The sequence below is a fragment of the Mobula hypostoma genome, chromosome 2, assembly GCF_963921235.1.
Source record: "Mobula hypostoma chromosome 2, sMobHyp1.1, whole genome shotgun sequence".
Classification (NCBI taxonomy): domain Eukaryota; kingdom Metazoa; phylum Chordata; class Chondrichthyes; order Myliobatiformes; family Myliobatidae; genus Mobula; species Mobula hypostoma.
Genome location: NC_086098.1, coordinates 132,016,673 through 132,043,496, shown reverse-complemented (window position 1 = coordinate 132,043,496; position 26,824 = coordinate 132,016,673). Strand labels below are relative to the sequence as shown.

The window sequence follows — 26,824 nt, the reverse complement described above, 5'->3', positions numbered from 1 at the left end:
TTAAACTAGTAAGAGTGCAGAAAATATTTACCAGGATGTTGCATAGACTTGGGGGCCTGAGTTACAAGGAGAGGTTGAGTACACTAGGATTCCCCCCCCCTCCCAGGAACATCGAAAATTGAGGGTTCCCTTGGTATAAGATCACGGGGAACACAGACAGAGTGAAAGCACATTTTTTTTTCCCAGTGGGAGAAGAGGTGCTAGAAACAAGGGGGCACAGATTTAAGGTCAGAGGCAAGGGATTTTAAAAGGGTGTTAGGGTGAGCTTCTTCATACAAAGGGTGGTGCATTTTTGGAATGAGTTGCCAGTGTGCCAATGTGTCCACCTGATAAGCTTCTCACACGGAGGAGCTTAGAAGAAATTGTTTGTTTCAGAAGTCTAGTGTCAGACATATGAATGATATGGCTTGTCCAATGATTGTACCTGGGGTCTCAATATGATGGATGCTGGTCTGGGTCAGGCATACCCTACCAGAATTTGGAGAATAATGTTTGTGGTATTTTTGCAGTTTCTTTCATCCAGCTGAGGATGAGTTGATCTATTTCAGTTCTGAGCAGTGAAAGAGAATTGGTTGTTCTGCACCAGCTTCTTCGTGGTCTTGATGGAGTGAGCCAGCTACTTCATGGATTTGATAGAGTGAGGTCTTGGTCTCACATTAAAGAAGTTCAAAATGGCTGTAGACCAGGTTCTACTGCATAGACTTCACACACACACTCAGCACACAAACATCTATGCATGCAAGCCTACACAGGGATGCACACACACTCCTCAGATACACCACATAGTACAATCACAGATCATAAAAATACAGCACATCCTACACACACACACACACACACACACACACACAAAAACAGTGATTTCTCTGTTCCAAGCACCTGGTCCCCACTGAAGCTTTAACCCCGAGGACTTCCTTTCAGGAGCAGTACAGTGGCAAAGCTAATAGAGCTATAGTCTGACAGTTCCAATGGCCCGGGTTTAATCCTGATCTCAAGTACTGTCCCTGTGGAGTTTGCAGGTTCTCCGTGTGACAGACCGATGGCAATGTGGGGGTGGGGAAGACAGCGAGGGTGGATGGAATATGTGTGGAGATGGTGGGTAGTAATGTTTGTGGAGGGGAGATGGGATGGTTGATGAGAATATGTGTGTAACGGGGTAGGGGAGAGTTTATGGGAGTAGTCGTTAATGGAGTGTGCAGATAATAAAGTGGGTTTCCTGTAGATGGATGCTCGGTAGTTGAAAGACTCACGTTCCTCACACCCACAAACGCTAAGATTGATTTTATTGACATTTTCAAAATCCCGACTTTTGAGGCTATCCAGAGAGACCCGGAAGCACGGCCAGAGATGCAGCAATAAAGGACGCGCACCCGCCCTATTGCATCACAAACGCGCTGCCATCGTTCACCGAGCTCCGTGCACTGAGGGCTCTGCCGCTGTCGCCTTCTTATGATGTTCTTTGACCTGAGGCGGAGCCGGAGCCTTGCTAGTAGCTGCTGAAATTAGCATGCGACGGCAAGTCGTGGTTTAAAACAGGCACATTTGCAGCGATCGCGTGGTTGCAATTTAATTTGCAGGCGAATGGGTTTCAAGCGGGAGAAGGAATAGCAGATGTCGGAGTGATTTTTTTTGAGCTGGAGAAAGATGTGCCTTTTACAGCGACCTTTCTGCATTCATCGGACAGTGAGCAGACCAGCTAAGCACTTTAGGCTTTGGTGTGGGGCTCCGGACAGCGTCTGTTCCCTTTTGCCGGGCTTTTGCAAAGGGTTAGTGAGACCGGGCTCCAGCGGTGCCGGCCCGGGTGATGGACATGACCGTGACAGAGACGACGGTGACCGGGAATTGGGAACAGGACATACTTGGCCTTTAGTAAAGTCACCGTGGTCCTGGCGGCCGTGGGGAAGTGGTTTCAATGTCCGAAGACAATTCTTGTCCCTTCTGGGAAGGGTTAGCAAACTGATCCCGGTGCAGACGTTGTCCAGGGAGGAGGTGGAATTGCGCGAGCAACAGCCGAGGAGCCAGGAACAGGCTGGGAATGATGTTCCGAGACATTGCAAATTGTCATCGGTGACAACTGCAGCGCCAGGAATGCTGGCGCGATCCACCGCTAAGGAAGTGCCGTTTAAAACTGGGGACTTGGTGCTGGCCGAGTTTCGCAGGAGGCATCGCTTGGAACTGCAGAAGATGTTCCGACTGGTGGCAGCTGGGGAACTGCACAGTAAGTGGGGGATGCTCACCCACCAGGAGATCCTGGGACATCTCCCGGGCCAGGTCTTCAGGACATCAACTGGTTCTGAGTTTGTCCTCAGGAGACCAAGCTTGGAGGAATTTGTGCTGCTCATGAAGCGGGGTCCAACCATTGCCTATCCAAAAGTATGGTAAATCTTGATCGGTGATTTTAAAATTTATGATAAAACTCCATGGTTTTTAAAATCAAAACTAATGAAACCAGAATATCTCTCTACAGGGGATTAGAACATCGAGAAAAGGCTTTCATAAACACGAGTGATTCTGCAGGAAATTCCCAGAGTAACATCACGCAGAATTCTAAAGGAACTCAGCAGATCAAGCAGCATCTATAGAAAGGAATAGAGAGTTTTGGGTTGAGACTCTTCATAGGTCCTGAAATGTTACACTCTTTATTCCTTTCCATAGATGCTGCCTGATTTGCTGAGTTCCTCCAGCACTTCGGGATTTTCATGCTTCTTGTGCCTTTCAATGAGTAGAGCTAATCTGATTGTAACTGTTTTCCCCACAATTCTCCAACAGTCCATAAATTCTTGTTCATTAATCATTTTTTATAGGGTGCTCCCCAGAGAACATTAAAAAATAGCCATTTATGTTTTATTACAGCCATATATAGCCAAGGTATAAGCCATGAAAATTAGCATTTTGCTGTAGTAGCACAGTACATTACATAGTAACCATAACTTTGATAAACCTAAATCAACAAATTATACACAACTTAACAACAAAATAAATTGAATTATTGCAAGCTGAGGGAAATATAGTCTGAAATAGAATTAGTTTGCTTTCAGCTCTGTTTAAGATCCTGGTGGCAGCAGAGAAAAAGCTGTTGCTGAACTTTGAGCTGCTGGTCTTCAGACACCTGTACCCCCTGCCTGTTAGCAGCAGAAATAAGAGGGCTTAGCCCAGATTAAGGGTGACCTTAATGTCTGGACAGTTATAATAAAGGTTAAAACAATAGAATTGTAATAAATGGCCATTATTCATACTGGGGGGGGGGGGAATAGAAAGTTCAGAAGACCTGTCGTGATTAATTAACTTCAAAAGAGTTAGTTTTTCAGCATGGAAATTAGCCCTTTCATGCAATTCAAGATGTCTATCTGAACTAGTCCTATCTACCTGTGTTTTGACCCATATCCTCATGGAGGTAGGGGTGGGGAAGAAAGTCCTCTAATTTCTAAAATATGCACAGGTTCTTAAACGGTTATTACATTAACATTCTTTACAAAGTTTCTTTTGTAAAACCAGGAGGTATAGTCAGAGTAATATCTGAATGGAGGATTAACAGCATTTTGCTGGAGGATGAAATAGTTTACATTTAGCTAGCTTTTACTGAACTTGGGAAATGAAGTGAGCCACACGTGGGAGATAGATATAAGATCTGAATAGAGAGGATTTATACGAGTCATAAAAACTGGGATGGATACAAGAAAGGAGACAAACCCAAAATCTGTCTAAATAGCTATTAACCTCTAACCACATCACATTTGTGGAAAAGAATTTTGTGGCATAAAAGAGCAAGCCTGAAGAATATAAGCAGGAGAAGCCCATTCAGTTTCTAAGCAGGGGTTCCCAGCCTGGGGTAATGGTAGTGGTCCATGGCATTAAAAGGATTGGGAATCCCTGCCCTAGAGGCTGCACCACTATTCGGTCACTTAATGGCTATTTTAGTCTGGACTCTGGAAGCAAATGTAGGCCCCTGGTAGACAGATCATTTGTAATTGGGAATAGGACAATGGCAGAGGAATTAACTTAAAAAGACATGCATGAATCCTGCTTGTAATAGAAAATCAAGACAGCATTTTACCCCATTTCCCCATGTATCCTTTTCCATATTGACTCTTCCTCAATCGTTTTTTTAATATTAATTTATAGAATCAAAGAAGAATCATAGAACTGTACAGGATGGAGTCGGGTCCTTTCAGACCACCTCATCCATGGTGACTGAGACACTCATCTATGCTAATCCCAATTGCCTACATCTGTGCCATTGCTATCCAAGTACATGTCCAAAAACCTTTTAAACTTTGTTATCATATCTGCCACCATCTCCTTTTCTGACAACTCGTTCCAAATATCCATAATAAGCTTAGCTTTCCGATATCCTTTAAATTTCTCCCTTCTCAACTTTAACCTATGCCCTGTAGTTCTGGACTGTTTTGTCTTGGGGAAATAAAAGATTCTGACCATCTATCTATGCACCTCATAATTTTACAAACCTCCATAAGGTTAACCCTTCCTACAATCCAGTGAAAATAAACCCAGCCTATCCCTAAGACCATAAGATATAGGAGCAGAATTTGGCCCATCGAGTCTGCTGCGGGATTTTATCATGGCTGATCCAATTTTCCTCTCAGCCCCAATCTCCTGCCTTCTCCCCGTATCCCTTCATGCCCTGACCAATCAAGAATCTATCAACCTCTGCCTTAAATATACCATTGAGAGCATACTGATTGGCTGTGTCAATGCCTGGTATGGAAACTGCACCAACTGTGATTTCTGGGTTCTGCAGAGAGTGGTATGGATAGCCCAGCGCATCTGTGGATGTCAACTTCCCTCCATTGAGGACACTTATAGCAGCAGGTGCAGAAAAGGCTTGGAAGATTATAGGGGACACCAATTGCCCCATAAACTGTTTCAGCTGCTTCCGTCTGGCAAACTATCGTCGCAATAAAGCCAGGACTACCAGGCTACGAGACAGCTTCTTTCTACAAGTCATTAGACTTCCAAATTCACATTGTCTGTACATTGCAACAGAGTCATAACGCAAAGATTTTTACTCCCTCCCTTGTGGGATGGATGTAAGATTTAAATAAATTCTAAATCTAATTTTAATTACACAGCTGCCAGTGGCAAAGAATTCCACAGATTCACCACTCACTAGTTAAAGAAATTCCTCTTCATCTCTGTTCTGAAAGGACACCCCTCTATTCTGAGGCTGTGTCCTCTGGTCTTAGACACTCTCACCGAAGGAAACATCCTCTCCACATCCACTCGGGGCCTTTCACCATTTGACAAGTTTTAATGAAGTCACCCCTCGTTCTTCTTGTACCTACAGGCCTGTGTTCCTGTCGGGATTCATTTTACCAATTACCTTACAGTTGACATTCGGTTATAGTGTGTTTGCTGTTTTCCACTCTGCAATGACCATTACAAAATCCAGTGGACATTGGAAGATTACAAGCAATACATCATGCCTAAACGTTTACATTAATCTAGTTGTCACCGCCAAGATTAATATGAAATAATGATCTCCTCTTACCAGTGGATCCATTGCTAATTAATTTAGTTGTGTCCATAATCGATTTTACAGAAAATAGTTTCAAGTGCATTCAGTGAACATAATCCAGTTTAAGACTCCATTGCAGCAGCAGATTGTATTGTGAATGACATAATGCAATAATTGTACGTTAATGATACCAATTTACAATGGGAAAGAATATGTTAATTTATTTTGATGGTTCTTTATCTAACTCTCTAGGAAATTTATGTCTTTCTCCAGATGAGGTTACAAAATTCACTATTTCTAAGTATTTCTATAACATTTTCCCTCTTCCTCTTCAAGGATGCTACAACCATGTTGACGATGATGGATGTTGGTAATGGGGACTGTATTTTAGAGTCTGGTTCAGGGTCTGGAGCAATGACACTCTTCCTCTCTCGAGCAGGTAAGGTCTGATATAGAATCTATGATAGAAGATATTTTTTACATATATTTACATATCTTTGCTGTAAAGATCTTTACATTTTAGATAGGCATCCGTTAGTCTCATGAGACCATGAGATTTGCACCTTGGAAGGTTTCCTGAGCAAGACCATGAGTTCCCAATGCTACAAGTCTCCCCTCTCCACGCCACCGATGTGGTCCAAGGGAAGGGCATTAGGACCCATGCAGCTTGGCACCGGTGTCTTGGCAGAGCAATGTGTAGTTAAGTGCCTTGCTCAAGGACACACACACTGCCTCAGCCAAGGCTCGAACTAGCAACCTTCAAATCACTAGACGATCACCTTAACCACTTGGCCACATGCCATCATTAGAATGCTCTAAATATATTTGCATTATTGAATGTATATAATCAGCAAGGATTCTAGCATTCAGCAGCATAAATAGCATGAGGTATTTTCAACTTAATTCACTAAGTTAAAAAAAAATAGTCTTTTTCCATTATCTCCTAGATGACAACTGGTAATTGGTTCCATTTCCCTGTGGCAAACAAGATTTACTGTCTAATTACATGCAGAAAATCTTTGAAATGAAATACTAATCCTTGTATGAACGAAGTATTATTTCTGTAGCCCTATATTGTTCTTTGGGAAGCACAAACTCAAAAGAAAATCAATTTCAATATAAACAAAGAACTGATCTTAGATTCTGTTCATTGAAAGAAACTTTTTTTCCCTCAAAATACAATAAATTAGTTGATGCATGGTAACAATTACCGTGAAGGCAAACAGAATCCATGCAATCAATTTATTTAATTAATATGACTTACTTTGTGAATTTCTGTGTTAAGATGTGGTTTATGACAAATCAGTAAGTAGATGGTGTAAGTAGATCGGGCTATGGTAGGAAACTTTGTCACATGGTGTGAGCAGAATTATCTGCAGCTTAATGTGGAAAAGACTAAGGAGCTGGTGGTAGACCTGAGGAGAGCTAAGGTACCGGTGACCCCTGTTTCCATCCAGGGGGTCAGTGTGGACATGGTGGAGGATTACAAATACTTGGGGATATGAATTGACAATAAACTGGACTGGTCTAAGAACACTGAGGCTGTCTACAAGAAGGGTCAGAGCTGTCTCTATTTCCTGAGGAGACTGAGGTCCTTTAACATCTGCCGGACGATGCTGAGGATGTTCTAAGAGTCTGTGCTGGCCAGTGCTATCATGTTTGCTGTTGTGTGCTGGGGCAGCAGGCTGAGAGTAGCAGACACCAACAGAATCAACAAACTCATTCGTAACGCCAGTGATGTTGTGGGGATGGAACTGGACTCTCTGACGGTGGTGTCTGAAAAGAGGATGCTGTCCAAGTTGCATGCCACCTTGGACAATGTCTCCCATCCACTACATAATGTACTGGGTGGGCACAGGAGTACATTCAGCCAGAGACTCATTCCACCGAGATGCAGCACAGAGCGTCATAGGAAGTCATTCCTGCCTGTGGCCATCAAACTTTACAACTCCTCCCTTGGAGGGTCAGACACCCTGAGCCGATAAGCTGGTCCTGGACATTTCATAATTTACTGGCATAATTTACATATTACTATATAACTATTTATGGTTCTATTACTATTTATTATTTATGGTGCAACTGTAACGAAAACCAATTTCCCCCGGGATCAATAAAGTATGACTATGACTATGACTCTGAGATGGTGAAACTGATAGATGGCTACATTGAGTTACAAACAGAAGAAAATCTGCAGATGTTGGAAATCAAAAGCAGCACACACAAAATGCTGGAGGAACTCAGCATATCAGGCAGCATCTATGATAAAGAATAACCAGTGAAAGTTTTGGGCCAAGGCCTTTCAGCAGATCTGTCCTGCTGATTTCCTCCAGCATTTTGTGTGTGTTGCTATGTTGGGTTGGTTGTGTCAGTGCAGTTAGAATGTCAAAAAAAAGCCATGGGTAAGACCAGATGGAAAAAAAGAGCCATCCTCCAGTGACTATAGAACCGTTCAATTACACATGGATGTAGAGTGAAATCACACAGCCCTTTCTTTGAGTAACGTGCTGATATTTAATTCTCCAATACTTGGTTGTGCCAAAATCCTGAAGAGCATCTTGGGATATCTGATGAAGGTGGTGTATACTTAGTTTAAAATTTCAGGAGGTTTTGTTTCTGCATCTTCACTGCATTGTGATAAAAGTGAGAAGAAAATTACGTGCACAAAGTATGTTTTCAAGCATAATTCGTATATTTTTCTGTCTCTCACAGTGTGGTCTTCTGGACATGTATATAGTTTTGAAGTGAGAAAAGATCACCATAACCGTGCTAAAGGAAATTTTCAGTGCTGGCGGAATGCCTATGGAATGGCTCAGGAAAAAGAGTGGCCAAATAATGTTGAGTTCATTAATAAAGATATTGTTTTTGCCACTGATGATATCCAGGGAAAGATATTCGATGCTGTGAGTCACTTATCAATATTACTAATACTTTCCTGTGGTGTTATGGATTCAAATGCATGCATCCGTTCGGTCTGTCTTCATTCCAACATCAGTGGTTTGCAAGCTTTGGAATGTAGTGATATCTGAGAATTCTCAAGCATCCAACCTCAGCTCTACATGTTGCAATGGAGGACAGATATTGCTGCACCCTTGCTGGTCTGCCACCTAAACCTTAATTGCTGGAATTCCCCCTGTAAGTCTCTGTGCCCCTTGCAACTTCCCTGTATTCGATATATCTTAATATGTGGTTCAGTATCAACTCCTCAGCACACTTGGGCTGTACTACTATGTTAAAGATGACCTATAAATCATAAGATGTTGATGCATCTCCTACAGGTGAGCTGACTTAGTGTGCTGTTGTGTGTGTGGATGAATATTGGCAGAGGCTTATGAATAGTACAGTGAGGATTAATATTACGGCTTTAACAAGGAGAAACTGGAAAAGGAAACAAAATGGATTTGGTTGCTATCTTAGTTTGGAAAAATGCACAGGAGGTTTAAGACATGGTGGGTTTAGAGTTATAGAGTCCTATAATCCAAGCTGCCATTATGAACCATCTGGGGTTCCCAACGTTTTTTATGCCATTAAGCAAGGGGTCTGTGGACCTCAGGTTGGGAAGCCCTGAGACTAATTTTCTGGCACTTGGTCTGTAGCCTTCTATGCTACAGTGCTCATCTAGATAGTAAATGTTGTGATTATACCTGCCTCCAGCATGTTACATTTTCAACCACTGTCTGTATGGAAAAGAAAATCGAATTCCCTTCAAGTCTCCGACCCTTTAACTTGAATGTTTGCTCTGGGAGCACCTCTAAATGTTTATCACATGTTGGATTAGGGTTCAGTTCATTGTTTTTTATTGTGTTTTTCCTTGTAATTCTAGCATTCTTTATGCTTATTTATGTTTGTATAATCACCTGTTTGTGGACTTTTATTGTAGTTTTATTTGGTTCTATATTTCTTTGTCTAAGAAGTTGAGGTGTGATTCATTCAGTACCTGCTAAACAGATTTCTGATCTAAACCAGTCCAAATGTGTTTGCAGAATAAGGAAAGTGACCCTTATTTATAGTCAGTTATTAACATATTTAAATTAGTGCTCCCTCATTAAATCTGAGGCAAGTCATTACTAATCTGTTAAAAATTATTTAATAATTTTTAAAATATCTGCTTATCTCTACTTGTGCTTCTGGTTCCATTACCCTTCTATTAATCTCGTCAAGGTCTGGCTTTCTTCAACGTGACACCTAAACTGTACATTATGAATGTCTTGAATGATTTTGTTATTCTATCAGAGTGAAAATACTATTTGCTTCTCTTATGCTATTACTAAGAGTCACAGAGCACTACAGCACAGAAACAGGCCTTTCAGCCCACCTATTTATGATCCAATCTATCTATGATATAATTTTCAAGGAATTATGGATCTGTATTCCCTTTGTTCTACCACACTCCTCAGTGCCCTACCATTCATTATGTAAGTGCTACCCTGGTTTGTCTTCCCAAAGTGCAATACCTCACACTTGTCTGCATTAAATTCCATCTGCCATTTTTCCTGCTTGCCCAGATCCCACTGCAAGCTTTGATAGCCTTCCTTGCTGTCCCCCAACCTTGGTGGTCATCTGCAAATTTGCTGATCCAGTTTTCCACATTATTATCCAAATCATTGATATAGATGACAAACAACAATGAGCCCAGCACTGAACCCTGCGACATACCATTAGTCCAAGGCCTTCAGTCAGAGAGGCAACCATCTTCTACCATTCTCTGGCCTGTCCCACTAAGCTGTTGTTGAATCCAGTTTGCCACTTTTTCTTGAACGCCAAACTACTGACCCTTCTGCACTAGCCTCCCATGGGGGACTTTGTCATAGGCCTTGCTAAAGTCCTGGTAGACAATGTCCACTGCCTTCCTTCATCAACTTTCCTGGTAACCTCCTCAACAATCTATAAGGTTGGTTAGACATAACATACCACACACAAAGCCATATTGACTTGTCCTAATCAGGCTTTGTCTATCTAAATACTTATCCTATATACGAGGAATTCTGCGGATGCTGGAAATTCAAGCAACACACATCAAAGTTCTGGTGAACGCAGCAGGCCAGGCAGCATCTCTAGGAAGAGGTACAGTCGACGTTTCAGGCCGAGACCCTTCGTCAGGACTTATCCTATATATCCTGTCCGTTATAATACTTTCCAGTAATGTACCCACTAATGACATTAGGATCACTAGTCCATAATTTCCCTCTTTACTCTTAAAGCCTTTCTTGAACAGTGGAATAACATTAGTTATTCTGTAGTCCTCCGATATCTCATGTGTGGTTAATGACATTTTATATACCTTGGCCAGGCAACTTACAGATCTACTTTTGGGGAATTCTGTATTCTCTGTCCTACAATCCCATTTCACCTTCTTTCCATTGAATTTGCATCCATATTATTTCATAGCTTTGCACATTGAATTGAATCCTCATCTTCCCATTCTGCTTTCTAGCTGAATTACACTTTCCTGTCTTTTGCAGGTTGGTTTGGATATGATAAACCCCCAAGTAGCTTTACCTGTCATCTCCACTCACCTCAAGCAAGGTGGAGTCTGTGCAGTGTATCTCACAAAGTAAGTTCATATACTGTATGTCTGTCCATTTTATTGCCATTGTTCCGATGAGAAATAAATAATTCACATTACTGTCATGTCTTTTGTAATCTCAGAATGCCCACAGTATTCTGCAGACTGTGAAGCATTTTCAAAATGTAGCCATTGTTAAAATGTAGACAGGCAATTAGTATATGACATGGGGCACACAACTAGTGACATGCTAATGGCCAGATACTGTAACCTAATTTTTATAGTTTAGGTTGAGTGATAATAATTAGCCAGGAAACCTGATGAGGACTCGTGTCTTACTTTGAAAGAGTTTCATGGACTCTTTTGACATGTCTGAATGGAGTGAGGTATTTATCTTTTTCATATTTTTTCTGATGAAACTACTCTGTCTGTTGCTTCCATTCAGACTCTCAAAGTATCAATTTCATTTCCCCTGCTTATGTTCCTGTAACCTCTCTCACATGTTCATCAATCTCTCCTGATGATTCTACTGTACATGTACACTAGGGGTAGTTTTAGTGGCCAATTAAATTATCAACAAACGTGTATTTGTGAGGAAACCACAGCACCCAGGGAAAGCCCAAGTGGTCTTGGGAGAAACTCCACACCAACGGCACTGAGGTCAGGATTAACCCTGTGTCACTGGTTCTGCACCAATATAGAACCCGTGTTTTACAGTCCCATTCCAAAGATGGTACCTGTGGCAGAGCACCAGTATGTGTCAGCTCAGATGCTGTGTTGATCTTGGGTATAACCTTTAATTATGGACAGGTTACACCTGAAGCCGAAGGGGACCAATATCCTGGCGGGAAGGTTTAATAGAGCTGTTCGGGAGGGTTTAAACTAATTTGGCAGGGGGATGGGAACCGGAATGATAGAGCAGAGGAAAGGGAAAACAGAAATAAATCTAAGATAGTGAGCAGTAAAGATGTTAGGAAGGACAGGCAGGTGATGGGGCAAATTTGCAGCCATTGGGATGAGTTGCAGTGCAATCAAAGCAAAAAGTACCAAATACCGGTCTTAAGGTGTTATACTTAAATGCTCGCGGCATAAGGAATAAGGTGGATGATCTTGTCATACAGCTACAGATTGGCAGGTATGATATTGTGGCCATCACTGAGACCTGGCTAAAGGATGGATGTCTCTGGGAGCTGAACGTCCAAGGATACACGGTGTATCGGAAGGATAGGCAGGTAGGCAGAGGGGGAGGTGTGGCTTTATTGGTAAGAAATGATATCAAATCATTAGAAAGAGGTGACATAGGATGGGAAGGTGCAGAATCTTTATGGGTTGAGCTAAGAAATCGCAGGGGTGAAAGGACCCGGATGGCAGTTATATACAGGCCTCCAAACAGCTGCAGTGATGTGGACTACAAATTACAACAGGAAATAGAAAAGGCTTGTCAGAAGGACAGTGTTATGATAATTGTGGGGGATGTGATATTGAGGCTCTATAAGGCGCTGGTGAGACCTCACTTGGAGTACTGTGGGCAGTTTTGGGCTCCTTATTTAAGAAAGGATGTGCTGACATTGGAGAAAGTACAGAGAAGATTCACTAGAATGATTCCGGGAATGAGAGGGTTAACATATGAGGAACGTTTGTCTGCTCTTGGACTGTATTCCTTGGAGTTTAGAAGAATGAGGGGGGAACCTCATAGAAACATTTTGAATGTTGAAAGGCATGGGTAGAGTGGATGTGGCAAAGTTGTTTCCCATGATGGGGGAGTCTAGTACGAGAGGATTGAAGGGCGCCCATTCAGAACAGAGATGCAAAGAAATTTTTTTAGCCAGAGGGTGGTGAATCTATGGAATTTGTTGCCACGGGCGGCAGTGGGGACCAAGCCATTGGGTGTATTTAAGGCAGCGATTGATAGGTATCTGAGTAGTCAGGGCATCAAAGGTTATGGTGAGAAGGCGGGGGAGTGGGACTAAATGGGAGAATGGATCAGCTCATGATAAAATGGCGGAGTAGACTCAATGGGCCGAATGGCCGACTTCTGCTCTCTTGTCTTATGGTCTTAATTCTGCTAAAATAAGTGAAAAAACAATCCAAAGTTCCATGATCATGAACGCTCTCTACTGCTTCTTTGGAGAAGACAAGTGCAGTTATATTTAACTTCAGTTTGCCTCCATAAGTTGTCAGCTGACCACATCTGTATTGCTCAGAAGGAAAGATAGCAAGTATAGTAAGATTAATTATGTTACATAGTTGGTAAACATGAACCAATTGCCATTATTGGCTAACAGCTGAACCAGAATCAGAATCAGATTTAATATCACCAGCATGGGTCATAAAATTTGCTAACTTTATGGTAGCTGTATAAAAAATACATGATAAATAAATACTGAGGGAAAAATAACTTAAATAAGAAGTGAAAAATAACAGAAATATAAAAGTAGCGAGGTAGTGTTCATGGGTTCAATATCCATTTGGAAATGAAATGGCAGAGGGGAAGAAGCTGTTCCTGAATCGCTGAGTGTGTGCCTTCAGGCTTCTGTACTTCCTTCCCTGCAGTAACAGCGTGAAGAGGGCATGCCCTGGGTGGTAGGACATCATCATCACTTCATTGACTCTGAAACATGTTGGAATGCCTTTGTTCTCTTTCACAGAGCTAACAGACTTCCAGATTGTCATTCCTTGAAACAGCCTGGATTATAAAATAATCACTCACAGTAGGGTGGAACTTCTACTTTGACCCATGACCATTAGGTTGGCTTGGTGCCCTATATGCCTCATGTCTTAATTCACAACTGGTCAGGCTGTGGAATACTGACTGACACCAGGGTTCATATACTTATTCTGTAATAAAAGGGCAAATGAGTTGTACCAGGAGTGGCTATCAGAGTTAATGGAAGACCTGTTCATACAGAACAATGTCTTTATTAGTGCGTTGTTCCACCTTATGGGAAAATTTCTGGTTTCCTCTCAGAAGCTCTTCTTATTTAGAAATCACAGCTATAGACCCATGTACATACACTCAAGCAAAATATTTTTCTGCGATTGGCATTAAGGACCCTGATCCAGTTATGCCGATCAGTAATAATGAGTCATGCAGGAAAGCACTGTTTACTTCTACAGTTTCCCTCTGGAATTCCATCTAATCTATACTCCGTTCCTTATCAGAAACCTTTTCGTTTCTTGGCTTAGACACAAGAGACTGCAGATGCTGTAAACACAAAGCTCTGCAGGTCAGGTAACATCCGTGGAGAGAAATGGACAGTTGATACTTCAGGCCAAGACCCTTCATCGTCCATTTTTTCTCCAAAGATGTTGCATTTGAGTTCCTCCAGTGCCTTTGGGCGTTGCTCATTTCTTGGCTGATCTTCCTTGCTCATGTCACACCGTGATTCATACTCTGTCCTACGTTTCCTCTTTTGGTTTACCCCAAGCAATACGTTGCCCCATACACTTAAATTGGTAAGGCATAGAAAGCTACAAACCAAGTGCTGGTGAATGGGTTTGGTTTGGATGGGTACTTGACTGGCATTATAGATACAGGGAGCTTATGAGCCTGCTTCTAAGTTTTATGATTCGAACTGTATTTTTCTACAAAGGTGCCATGCAAGTGAACGTTACTATTGCAGTTATGTTTGACACTTATTGAGGTTCCAAAGTACTGGAGTTCTCTGACTTCCTACTTTTAGTATTACCCAAGTGATTGATCTGCTAGAAGGGATCCGCACTTCCCGCATGTCCCTCTCATGTGAGAAGATCCTGGAAGTCATTCACAGGGACTGGTTTGTTGCTCCTGCTTTGCGGAAGGACGGCAGCAGAGCTCCACGGGTAGAACCACAATGGAAGGTAAATGCTCTTGAGCACGAGGGAGGAGAAGATGCAGGCAAGATGAAGGATGACGGTAAAGTATTTACTTACGTTGTAAATGTATTTTAAACTTGCTGTTGATTAATCCATTATTGTAAGGATTGGAAAGTGTATCTTATTGTTCAGTGTATTCAGATTAAATATTCTTTCCTCACTACGTCTGTGAGAATTGTTAAATTTACGAGTTGCTTTTACACACAAGGTACAAGCAATTACTGTAGGTGGCATGGCATGGTTGATGCACCAAGAACTGTTTTATTCATGGAAATTAAATACTTCAAACATCTCCCTGAACATGTGGAATTTGACTTTATATATATATAAATCAAGAGATGTCAATCTGATGAACAAAAAAAGCTATTCAGAGGGGAGAATCCCAATTTTGCCACTCATAGCTAAGGCTGGAGTAATAACTAATGTATGCTCAACTGGCTCAGTGTTTTCATGCTTGAAGGATGAGTTTTAAAAATACTGTAAAGTCACTTTTTTATTCTGATTGTTCTGCTCTGAAATTTATGCACAGACGTTTATATTTGTACCCTGTTCATGAATTATACATTCACATTTTAAGAATGAACTACAGTGCAATTTGTATATTTATTTCTTGGAGGTGTGAGAGAGTAACCACGAAGTGTAGACATCAGTAAGACAGAATGGGTGTGAGTAAAATGAGTATTATATAGCTCTTTTAAAGAACCAGCACATGGTAAATGGATTGAATGACGTCTTCTGTGCAGTATGAGTTTGTGTTTTCAAGAAAGGAAAACAATGGATTGAAATATATCAAAAAGAGGTCAAAATGATTTTTAGGATGGTTTCAATAAAGGCAGTGAAGAGATAACCTTGTTTTGCTTTAAATGTAGATGAAGAGGATGATACTAAATCTTTTTGCACAGTGCCTTATGTTGCCAGACCTCATCATGGACAAGTTCCTCACACAGGTGAGTCCAATTTATCATCAGAATCAGAATCAGGTTTATTATCACCGGCATGTGTCATGAAATTTGTTAACTTAGCAGCAGCAGTTCAATGCAATACATAATATAGAAAAAAAGAACTAAATAAAATAATAATAATAAATAAATAAGTAAATCAATTACAGTGTACGTATATTGAATAAATTAAAAATTGTGTAAAAAACAATTTTAATTTTAAAAAAGTGAGGTAGTGTTCACAGGTTCAATGTACATGTAGGAATCGGATGGCAGAGGAGAAGAAGCTGTTCCTGAATCGCTGAGTGTGTGCCTTCAGGCTTCTGTACCTCCACCGGATGGTAACAATGATAAAAAGGCATGCCCTGGGTGCTGGCGGTCCTTAATTATGGACGCTGCCTTGAAGATGTCCTGGATACTTTATAGACTAGTACCCAAGATGCAGCCGACTAACTTTACAACCCTCTGCAGCTTCTTTCAGTCCTGTGCAGTAGCCCCCTCCCCCCCACAATACCAGACAGTGATGCGGCCTGTCAGAATGCTCTCCACAGTCCATCTGTAGAAGCTTTTGAGTGTTTTGTTGACATACCAAATCTCTTCAAACTCCTGATGAAGTATAGCCACTGTCTTGCCTTCTTTATGACTGCATCGATATGTTGGGACTGGGTTAGATCCTCAGAGATCTTAACACCCAGGAACTTGAAACTGCTCACTCTCTCCACTTCTGATCCCTCTGTACGTTCCTTCGTCTTGCTCTTCCAGAAGTCCACAATCAGCTCTTTCGTCTTACTGACATTGAGTGCCAGGTTCTTGCTGTGGCACCACTCCACTAGTTGGCATATCTTGCTCCTGTACGCCGTCTCGTCACCACCTGAGATTCTGCCAACAATGGTTGCATCATCAGCAAATTTATAGATGGTATTTGAGCTATGCCTAGCCACACAGTCTTGGGTATAGAGAAAGTAGAGCAGTGGGTTAAGTATACGTCCCTGAGGTGCACCAGTGTTGATTGTCAACGAAGAGGAGATGTTATCACCAATCCGCAGAGATTGTAGTCTGGTCAAGAAGTCAAGGATCCAGTTGTAGAGGGAGATCCAGGTTCTGCAACTTCTCAATCAGGATTGTGGGAATGATGGTATTAAATGCTGAGCTATAGTTGATGAACAGCACCCTGACATAGGTGTTTGTGTTGTCCAGGTGATCTAAAACTGTGTGAAGAGTCATTGAGATTGCATCTGCCGTTGACCCATTGTGGCAATAGGCAAATTGCAATGGGTCCAGGTCTTTGCTGAGGGAGGAGTTCAGTCTAGTCATGACCAACTTCTCAAAGTAGTTCATCACTGTAGAAGTGTGTGCTACCGGGCGATAGTCATTAAGGCAGCTCAAATTCTTAGGCACTTGGTGTAATTGTTGCCTTTTTGAAGCAACTGGGAACTTCCGCCTGTAGCAATGAGAGGTCCTTAAATAATCCTGCCAGTTCGTTGGCACAGGTTTTCAGAGCCTTACTAGGTATTCCATCGGGGCCTTCTGCCTTGTGAAGGTTCACTCTCTTTAAAGACAGCCTAACATCAGCCTCTGAGACAGAGATCACAGGGTCATCAGGTGCAGCAGAGATCTTCACAGCTGTAGTTGTGTTCTCCCTTTCAAAGCGGGCATAGAAGGCATTGAGTTCATCTGGTAGTGAAGTATCGCTGCCATTTATGCGATTGGGTTTAGCTTTGTAAGAAGTAATGTCTTGTAGATCCTGCCAGAGTTGCTGTACATCCAATGTCGCCTACAATCTCGTTTGAAGTTGTCTCTTCGCCGTTGAAATAGCCCTCCGCAAATCATACCTGATTTTCTGGTACAGGCCTGGATCGCCAGGCTTGAGTGCCACAGATCTAGCCTTCAGCAGACGATGTACCTCCTGGTTCATCCACAGTTTTTGGTTTGGGAATGTACAGTAAGTCTTTGTAGGCACACACTCATCCACACAGGTTTTAATGAAGTCGGTAACAACTGCAGCATACTCATCCAGGTTTGAAGATGAATCCCTGAATACAGTTCAGTCTACCCATTCAAAGCAGTCCTGTAGGCGCTCCTGTGCTTCCCTTATCCATACCTTCTTGGTCCTCACTACTGGTGGTGCAGTCTTCAGTCTCTGCCTTTACTCAGGGAGTAGAAGTACAGCCAGGTGATCAGACTTCCTGAAGTGAGGGTGTGGAATAGCACAGTAGGCATTCTTAATGGTGGTGTAGCAATGGTCCAGTGTGTTTCCTCTAGTATTGCAAGCGACCTGTTGATAGTAATTGCTTAGTGATTTTTTTCAGACTGGCCTGGTTAAAATCTCCCAAAACGATGGTGAAGGCATTAGGATGTACTGTTTCATGCATGTTGATGCCTTTGCTCAGATCATCTAAAGCCTGATTGATATTGGCCTGAGGTGGAATGTATACTGCTACAAAAATGACCCTGGAGAACTCCTGTGGTAGGTTAGAAGGACGGCACTTGACTGCTAGATATTCCAAGTTGGTGAGCAGAATTGGGACAGTACTGATATATTTGTGTACTAAGAAGAGTTGATCATGAGGCATACTCCTCCACCTCTGCTTCTAAGAGACTCTATAGATCTATCCTGACAGTGTATAGTAAATCTGTCCATCTGAATTGCTGCATCTGCTATGGAAGGGGTTAACCAGGATTTTGTGAAACAAAGGACACATGCAGTCCTGATGTTCCTCTGATTCAGCACCCTAGCTCTGAGATCATCGATTTTATTCACCAGAGACTGCACGTTTGCCAGCAAGGTAGTTGGTACTGGGAGTTTAAAACCCCGTTTCCTTAAACACACTTCCTACGTGGACGCTTCCGTCCACAGTCAGAGTTGTTTCTGTTAGTTTTAAGCAGTGATAGTTCATTAAGACATCTTTGTTGATTGTACTGACCTCCAAAGCCATCAAATGCTCTTCATAAGTTAATCCTTTCAATCCAGGGGTCACTCTTGTGAACCTTCTCTGGATGTTCTCCAATGCTAGTGCATCTTTTCTTAGATATAGAGCCCAAAACTACTTGCAGTACTCCAAATGTAGACTGACTAATGCCTGATAAAGCTTCAGTGTTACGTCCTTGCTTTTATATTCTAGCCCTCTTGAAAAGAATGCCAACATTGCATTTGCTTTCCTTACTACCAACTGAACCTGCAAGTTAACCTTTAGGAAATCATGCACAAGTTGCTTTGCACTTCTGATTTCTGAATTTGCTCCCTGTTTACAAAATAGTCTATGCCTTTATTCTTTCTACCAAAATGCATGACCATACACTTCCCTATGCTATATTCCATATGCCACTTTTTTTCTCATACTCCCAATCTGTCCAAATTCTTCTGCAGATTCTTTGCTTCATCAATTCTACCTGCCTCTCCACCTATCTTTGTGTTGTCTACAAACCTCACCACAAAGCCATCAATTATACTGTTCAGATTATTGACACATATAATGTGAAAAAAGTGGTCCCAACACTGACCCCTGCAGAACACCACTCATCATGAATAGCTAACTGAAAAAGGCCCCCTTTCTTTCCACTCTTTGCCTCCCGCCGATGGGCCAGTCTTCTGTTAATGCGAGTATCTTTCCCATGGTACCATGGGCTCGTAATCTTGTTTAGCAGCCTTGTGTGGGACCTTGTCAAAAGCCTTCTGAAAATCCAAGTTAACAACATCCACTGACTCTCCTTTGTCTATCCTGTCTGTTATTTCCTCAAAGAATTAAAATAGATTTGTCGGGTCAGGTTTCCCATTTCCTCATGTTGACTTTGGTGTATTTTGCCTACAAATACCTGGAAACCTCATACTTAATAATAGACTCCAACATCTTGTGACCACTGAAGTCAGCTTAACTGGCCTATAAATTCCTGTCTTTTGCTTCCCTCCCTTCATAAAGAGTGGACTGACACTTGCAATTTTCCAGTCTTTCACTAATAATATTTCCACATTCTCTTCAGCCACCTCTTTCAGAACACTGAGGTATACTCCATCTGGTCCAGGTGATTTCAGACCTTTCAGCTTCCCAAGAACCTTAATAATAGTGACTGTGCTCACTTCTTACCTGATAGTCAAATTTCTGGCCTACTGCTGGTGTCTTCCAGTGAAGACTGATGCAAAATGAGTTCATCCACTATTTCTTTGTCCCCCATTGCTACCTCTCTAGCTTCATATTCCAACAGTCCAATATCCACTCTCATCTCTTTTTATATATCTGGAAAAAGTCTTACAGTATCCTCTTTGAAATTAATGGCTGGATTACCTTCATATTTTATCTTTTTTCTCCTTATTGCTTTTATAGTTGGCTTCTGTTGGTTTTTAAAAACTTCCTAATCGTTTATCTTCCCACAAATTTTTGCTACATTGTATGCCCTCTTTTGCTTTTATGCTTATTTTCACTTCCCTTGTCAGCCATGGTTGCCTCATCCTCCCTTCAGGATGCTTCTTCTTTGGGATGAACCGACCCTGTACTTTCTGATTTACTCCCAGAAACTCCGGTCATTGCTGCTTTGTCGTCATCCCTCCTAACGTCTCTTTCCAATTAAATTTGGTTAGCTCCTCTCTCATGCCTCTGTAGTTCCCTTTACTGCACTGTAATACTGATATATTTGATTTTAGCTTCTCCCTCTCAGACTGCAGGGTGAATTTTGTCATATTATGATCAAGGTTCCTTTACCTTGAGTTCCCTAATCAAATCTGGTTTATTCTACATAGTCCTGTTGGGATCCAGCTGATTTCCCCCAATCTATCTGTATAGTGGAATCTTCCATGACTGTTGTAACATACATTTTTACATGCATTTTCTACCTTCTATTGTAATTTGTACCTCACATCCTGACGACTGTTCAGATGCCTGTATGTACTACACTCAGTGGCCACTTTATTAGGTACTGTAGTGGAACTCGGTGTGGTCTTCTGCTGCTGTAGTCCATCCACTTAAAGGCTCACGAGATGCTCTTTTGCATTCTACTGTTGTAACACGTGGTTATTTGAGTTAGTGTTGCCTTCCTGTCAGCTTGAACCAGTCTGGCCATTCTCCTCTGACTTCTCTCATTAACAAGGCATTTATGTGTACAGAACAGCTGCTCACTTTTTGTTTTTCCACACCATTCTCTAAAATCTAGAGACTGTTGTGCGTGAAAACCCCAGAACAGCAATTTCTAAAAATCATTCCACAGTTAGTCACTTCTTCCCCATTCTGATATTTGGACTTAACAACAACTGACCCTCTTGATCATGTCTGCATGCTCTTATGCATTGAATTGCTGCCACACGATTGGCTGATTAGATTTTTGCATTAATGAGCGGGTGTACGGGTGTACTTAATAAACTGGCCACTGAGTGTAACTCCCATCAGGATCTTTTTATCCTTGCAGTTCCTTAACTCTTCCCAGAAGGATTCAACAATTTCTGAACCTATGTCACTTATTTCTAAGGATTTGATTTCATTTTTTGCTGACAAAGCCACCACTGCCCCTCCTGCCTACCTGCCTGTCCATTTGATATGGTGTGTGCCCTTGGATGTTAAGCTCCCAGCTGTGATCTTCTTTCAGTCATGACTTGGTGATGCGCACATCATATCTGCCAATTTATAACTACACTATAAGATCATCTACCTTATTCCATACACTGTATGCATTCAAATTTAACACCTTTACTAACACACATCAAAGTTGCTGGTGAACGCAGCAGGCCAGGCAGCATCTCTAGGAAGAGGTACAGTCGAAGTTTCAGGCCGAGACCCTTCGTCAGGACTAACTGAAAGAAGAGCTAGTAAGAGATTTGAAAGTGGGAGGGGAGGGGGAGATCCAAAATGATAGGAGAAGACAGGAGGGGGAGGGATGGAGCCAAGAGCTGGACAGGTGATTGGCAAAAGGGATATGAGAGGATCATGGGACAGGAAGCCCAGGGAGAAAGAAAAGGGGGAGGGGGGGGGAACCCAGAGGATGGGCAAGGGGTATAGTAAAAGGAACAGAGGGAGAAAAAGGAGAGAGAGAGAAAGAATGTGTGTATATAAAGAAATAAATAACGGATGGGGCACAAGGGGGAGGGGGGCATTAGCGGAAGTTTGAGAAGTCAATGTTCATGCCATCAGGTTGGAGGCTACCCAGACAGAATATAAGGTGTTGTTCCTCCAACCTGAGTGTGGCTTCATCTTTACAGTAGAGGAGGCCGTGGATAGACATATCAGAATGGGAATGGGACGTGGAATTAAAATGTGTGGCCACTGGGAGATCATGCTTTCTCTGGTGGACAGAGCCTAGGTATTAAGTGAAACGATCTCCCAGTCTGCGTCGGGTCTCGCCAATATATAGAAGGCCACATCGGGAGCACCAGACGCAGTATATCACCCCAGGCGACTCACAGGTGAAGTGTCGCCTCACCTGGAAGGACTGTCTGGGACCCTGAATGGTGGTAAGGGAGGAAGTGGAAGGGCATGTGTAGCACTTGTTCCTCTTACAAGGATAAGTGTCAGGAGGGAGATCAGTGGGGAGGGATGGGAGGGGTCGAATGGACAAGGGAGTCGCGTAGGGAGCGATCCCTGCGGAAAGCAGAGGGGGGGGAGGGAAAGGTGTGCTTAGTGGTGGGATCCTGTTGGAGGTGGCGGAAGTTACGGAGAATATGTTGGACCAGGAGGCTGGTGGGGTGGTAGGTGAGGACAAGGGGAACTCTATTCCTAGTGGGGTGGTGGGAGGATGGAGTGAGAGCAGATGTGCGTGAAATGGGGGAGATGCGTTTGAGAGCAGAGTTGATGGTGGAGGAAGGAAAGCCCCTTTCTTTAAAAAAGGACATCTCCCTCGTCCTGGAATGAAAAGCCTCATCCTGAGAGCAGATGCGGCGGAGACAGAGGAATTGCGAGAAGGGGATGGCATTTTTGCAAGAGACAGGGTGAGAAGAGGAATAGTCCAGATAGCTGTGAGAGTCAGTAGGCTTATAGTAGACATCAGTAGATAAGCTGTCTCCAGAGATAGAGACAGAAAGATCTAGAAAGGGGAGGGAAGTGTTGGAAATGGACCAGGTAAACTTGAGGGCAGGGTGAAAGTTGGAGGCAAAGTTAATGAAGTCAACGAGCTCAGCATGCGTGCAGGAAGCTGCATCAATGTAGCGAAGGAAAAGTGGGGGACGGATACCAGAATAGGTTCGGAACATAGATTGTTCCACAAAGCCAACAAAAAGGCAGGCATAGCTAGGACCCATACAGGTGCCCATAGCTACACCTTTAGTTTGGAGGAAGTGGGAAGAGCCAAAGGAAAAATTAGTAAGAGTAAGGACTAATTCCGCTAGGCGGAGCAGAGTGGTGGTAGAGGGGAACTGGTTGGGTCTGGAATCCAAAAAGAAGCGGAGAGCTTTGAGATCTTCCTGATGGGGGATGGAAGTATATAGGGACTGGACATCCATGGTGAAAATAAAGCGGTGGGGACCAAGGAACTTAAGAGATCGAAAAGTTTAAGAGTGTGAGTTGTGTCACAAACATAGGTAGGAAGGGATTGAACAAGGGGCATAAAACCGTGTCAAGGTATGCAGGAATGAGTTCGGTGGGGAGGAGCAAGCTGAGACAATAGGTCGGCCAGGACAGGCAGGTTTGTGGATCTTGGGTAGGAGATAGAAACAGGAAGTGCGGGGTGTGGGAACTATAAGGTTGGTAGCAGTGGATGGGAGATCCCCTGAGCGGATAAAGTTGGTGATGGTGTGGGAGACAATGGCCTGGTGCTCCTTAGTGGGGTCACGATCGAGGGGTAAATAAGAGGAGGTATCCGCGAGTTGTCGCTGTGCCTCGGCAAGGTAGAGGTCAGTACACCAGACTACAACAGCACCCCCCTTATTGGCGGGTTTAATAGTAAGGTTAGGATTAGTGCGGAGGGAGTGGAGAGCAGAGCGTTCGGAAGGAGTAGGATTAGAATGGGAACAAGGTGCGGTGAAGTCGAGACGGTTGATGTCCCGTTGGCAGTTAGCAATAAAGAGATCCAGAGCAGGCAGAAGACCAGAGCGGGGTGTCCATGAAGAGGAGGAAGGTTGAAGATGGGAGAAGGGGTCATCGGTGGGGGTGGAAGAGTCTTTGCCGAAGAAGTAGGCTCGGAGACGGCAGAAGAATAGTTCCGCGTCATGGCGAATGCGGAACTCGCTGAGGTGTGGGTGAAGGGGGACAAAGGTGAGGCCCTTACTGAAGACAGAGCGTTCTGCCTCAGACAGTTGGAGGTCAGGGGGGATGGTAAAGACCCTGCACGGATGAGAGCCTCCTCTACTGTAAAGGTGAAGCCACACTCGGGTTGGAGGAACAACACCTTATATTCCGTCGGTAGCCTCCAACCTGATGGCATGAACATTGACTTCTCAAACTTCCGCTAATGCCCCACCTCCCCCATCGTTATTTATTTATTTATATGCACACATTCTTTCTCTCTCTCCTTTTTCTCCCTCTGTCCCTCTCACTATACCCCTTGCCCATCCTCTGGGTTCCCCCCCCTTCTTTCTCCCTTGGGCCTCCTGTCCCATGATCCTCTCATATCCCTTTTGTTAATCAACTGTCCAGCTCTTGGCTCCATCCCTCTCCCTTCTGTCTTCTCCTATCATTTTGGATCTCCCCCTCCCCCTCCCACTTTTAAATCTCTTACTAGCTCTTCCTTCAGTTAGTCCTGACGAAGGGCCTCAGCCCGAAATGTCGACTGTACCTCTTCCTAGAGATGCTGCCTGGCCTGCTGCATTCACCAGCAACTTTGATGTGTGTTGCTTGAACTTCCAGCATCTGCAGAATTCCTCGTGTTTGCGTTTTAACACCTTTACTCCTGTATTCATTACCCTTTTCAATTTTGTCTCCATATTACTGGAAGTTAATTTTTTATCCTTTTCTAAACTTTGTCCTTTTTTATTGTGGAGACTTCTGTAACATCTCCTGCACTTTTCTTCCCTTTTACTTTATCCTTACTTTTCTAAACTGTTGAACTCAATCCCCTTCTATTTAGTTTAAATCCCTATCCACAGCCCTAGTTATATGGTTTTCCAGGACCCTGGTTCCAAGATGGTTTAGGTGGAACCTGTCCCATTGGAACAGCTCCATTCTTCCACAATACCAATGCCATTGTCCCATGATTTCAAAGCCACTTCTCCCACACCAGTCTTTGAGTCATACATTTAGTTCTCTAATTTTATTAATCCTGTGCCAATTTGCATGTGGCTCAGGTAACAATCCAGAAATTGTTACCTTCTTGTTCTGCATTTTAATTTAGTCCTTAGCTGCTCAAATTCTGTCAGCAGAAGCTCTTTCCTTGTTTTAACTATGTCCACAAGGACTATGACAACTGGATCTTTCTCCTTCCACTCCAAATTCCTCTGCATGTCAGATGAGCTGTCCCAAGCCCAGGCACCAGACAGACAGCACAGCCTTTGGGAGTCTCAATGCTTGTGAAAGAGTAGTGTGTATATACCCCTGACTATACTATCCCCAATTATAACAATTTTTTCTTCTTACCACACCCACCCCCCGAATGACTCCCTGAACCAGTTCAGTAGCTCATCCTTCTTGCGGCCCCCACTCTCAACCTCACAGAGAGCAACAATTCATTGTTTTTTTTCCCAAATATATTTTGTTCTCAACCTGATATCATATATTGGATGCATGTGGCCAAGCCTCCTCCAGCCTCCAGCATTAAAGCAGGCTCTCTGGTCATTTGTTCAGTTGGTATTTATGGAAATTTGCAGTTTACAAGTTTACTACTGGAACAGTGATAGCACTTCTGCCCGTTGGTTGGAAAGAAACATTGGAACAAACACAAAATGAGCAAGGTGCTAACTAATTACAAGTTGTGTCTTTCTTCTTAATCAATCTACAAACTATGGGAAACAAGTTCTAATATTTACATGGCTCCTTCAACTTTATTGCACAGTTCAGCATTTTTAAATTAAATTACAGGATATGAGCATCACAAAGCCAAGCTTTATTGCCTGTTCTTGATTGGTCATAAGATGGTGGCAAGAACCCTTGCCTACTAGTGCATTTAGCTAGTAATTGAATCGGCTACAGTCCTATTGAAGAGCTAGTGATGGATGGGGAAAAGCAAGGAAAACTCAGCACTGTTGGAGAGTGGGTGGGGTTGTCAGCTTCCAGCAATGTGCCCCTTGTTGAGTACGCATTAGTATAATAGAAGAACAGTAGTTCACAGACTGGAACAGTGAGCAAGTGATTCATTAATCAGGTAGGGTTACCCTATTCAGACAATGTTCACTGTTTTTCTTCCACATATGCTCTGTTTCCAGCAGTTATTTTTGTTTCAGGTTTACTGCAGCTGGACCTTGTTTTTTTTAAATCAAAGTACGTTTGTACGTAAATATCACCACATACTCTCTTGAGATTCATTTTCTTGCAGGCATTCAGAGTAAGGTAAAGTGATATTTTTAATCTAGGGAATGATAAATTTTGAGGGCTTAAAAGAGGGAGGTATTAAAGGCATTAAAAATCAGAACACAGTCCAACAGCAAAAAGTGACACAGGGACTGAACTACTGCCTGAGAATAAGTATCTGTACCCTGACTTGTTGGATAACACCCAGTTCTATATTCTTATATCATTATGCATAAAGTTGTTATATTTGTAATAAGCAATTCTCAGTGTTCTATGTTTTCTCCTAAAATAGCTTTCCTTGTCAAGCTGAGGAAACTTAAACCGGCCCTTCAGTGAAACCAGGACCCATGAAATGAAGAGTTTAAAAACATCTGAATTTGCTGGATATATTGTAAAGTTCTACTCTGTACATAAAATTATACTTTTTTTGGTATTTTCTCTTGTTTATATTGTGTTTTTACAAACATTTTACAGGTAGGAAGGACAAGATAGAAAATTATTTAAACATAGGATGCCTAGAATAAATTCATGCCCACAAAAAGAAATATGTTTGCTAGTGGACAGGTAGTAAATTACTTTAAATAGTAACCATTGAATAAAAAGGAAAAATGTAAATGTGATAGTATGAGACCAAATCAAACCTACCTGTTTCAATCTAATAATCACTGTGCAGCACTAGAATATTTTAACCACATCT

At 42.5% G+C, this 26,824-nt stretch overlaps 1 protein-coding gene across 1 annotated transcript; it reads left to right on the top strand.

Moving 5' to 3' along the window:
* The first annotated feature begins 1,488 nt into the window (after positions 1–1,488).
* Positions 1,489–26,530, top strand: trmt61b (tRNA methyltransferase 61B). The gene is made up of 7 exons (XM_063040682.1): positions 1,489–2,373; positions 5,813–5,915; positions 8,186–8,376; positions 10,936–11,027; positions 14,663–14,874; positions 15,704–15,781; positions 26,420–26,530. The coding sequence occupies exons 1-7, from the start codon at positions 1,645–1,647 to the stop codon at positions 26,461–26,463; spliced, it is 1,449 nt and encodes a 482-aa protein (XP_062896752.1). The 5' UTR covers positions 1,489–1,644; the 3' UTR covers positions 26,464–26,530.
* Positions 26,531–26,824: the final 294 nt, after the last annotated feature.

Coding starts and splice junctions, on each gene's coding strand:
- trmt61b (XM_063040682.1), top strand. CDS start 1,645: ATGTGCCTTTTACAGCGACCTTTCTGCATTCATCGGACAGTGAGCAGA. Junction 2,374..5,812: donor CAACCATTGCCTATCCAAAA/GTATGGTAAATC, acceptor TTCCTCTTCAAG/GATGCTACAACCATGTTGAC. Junction 15,782..26,419: donor TGGACAAGTTCCTCACACAG/GTGAGTCCAATT, acceptor CTCCTAAAATAG/CTTTCCTTGTCAAGCTGAGG.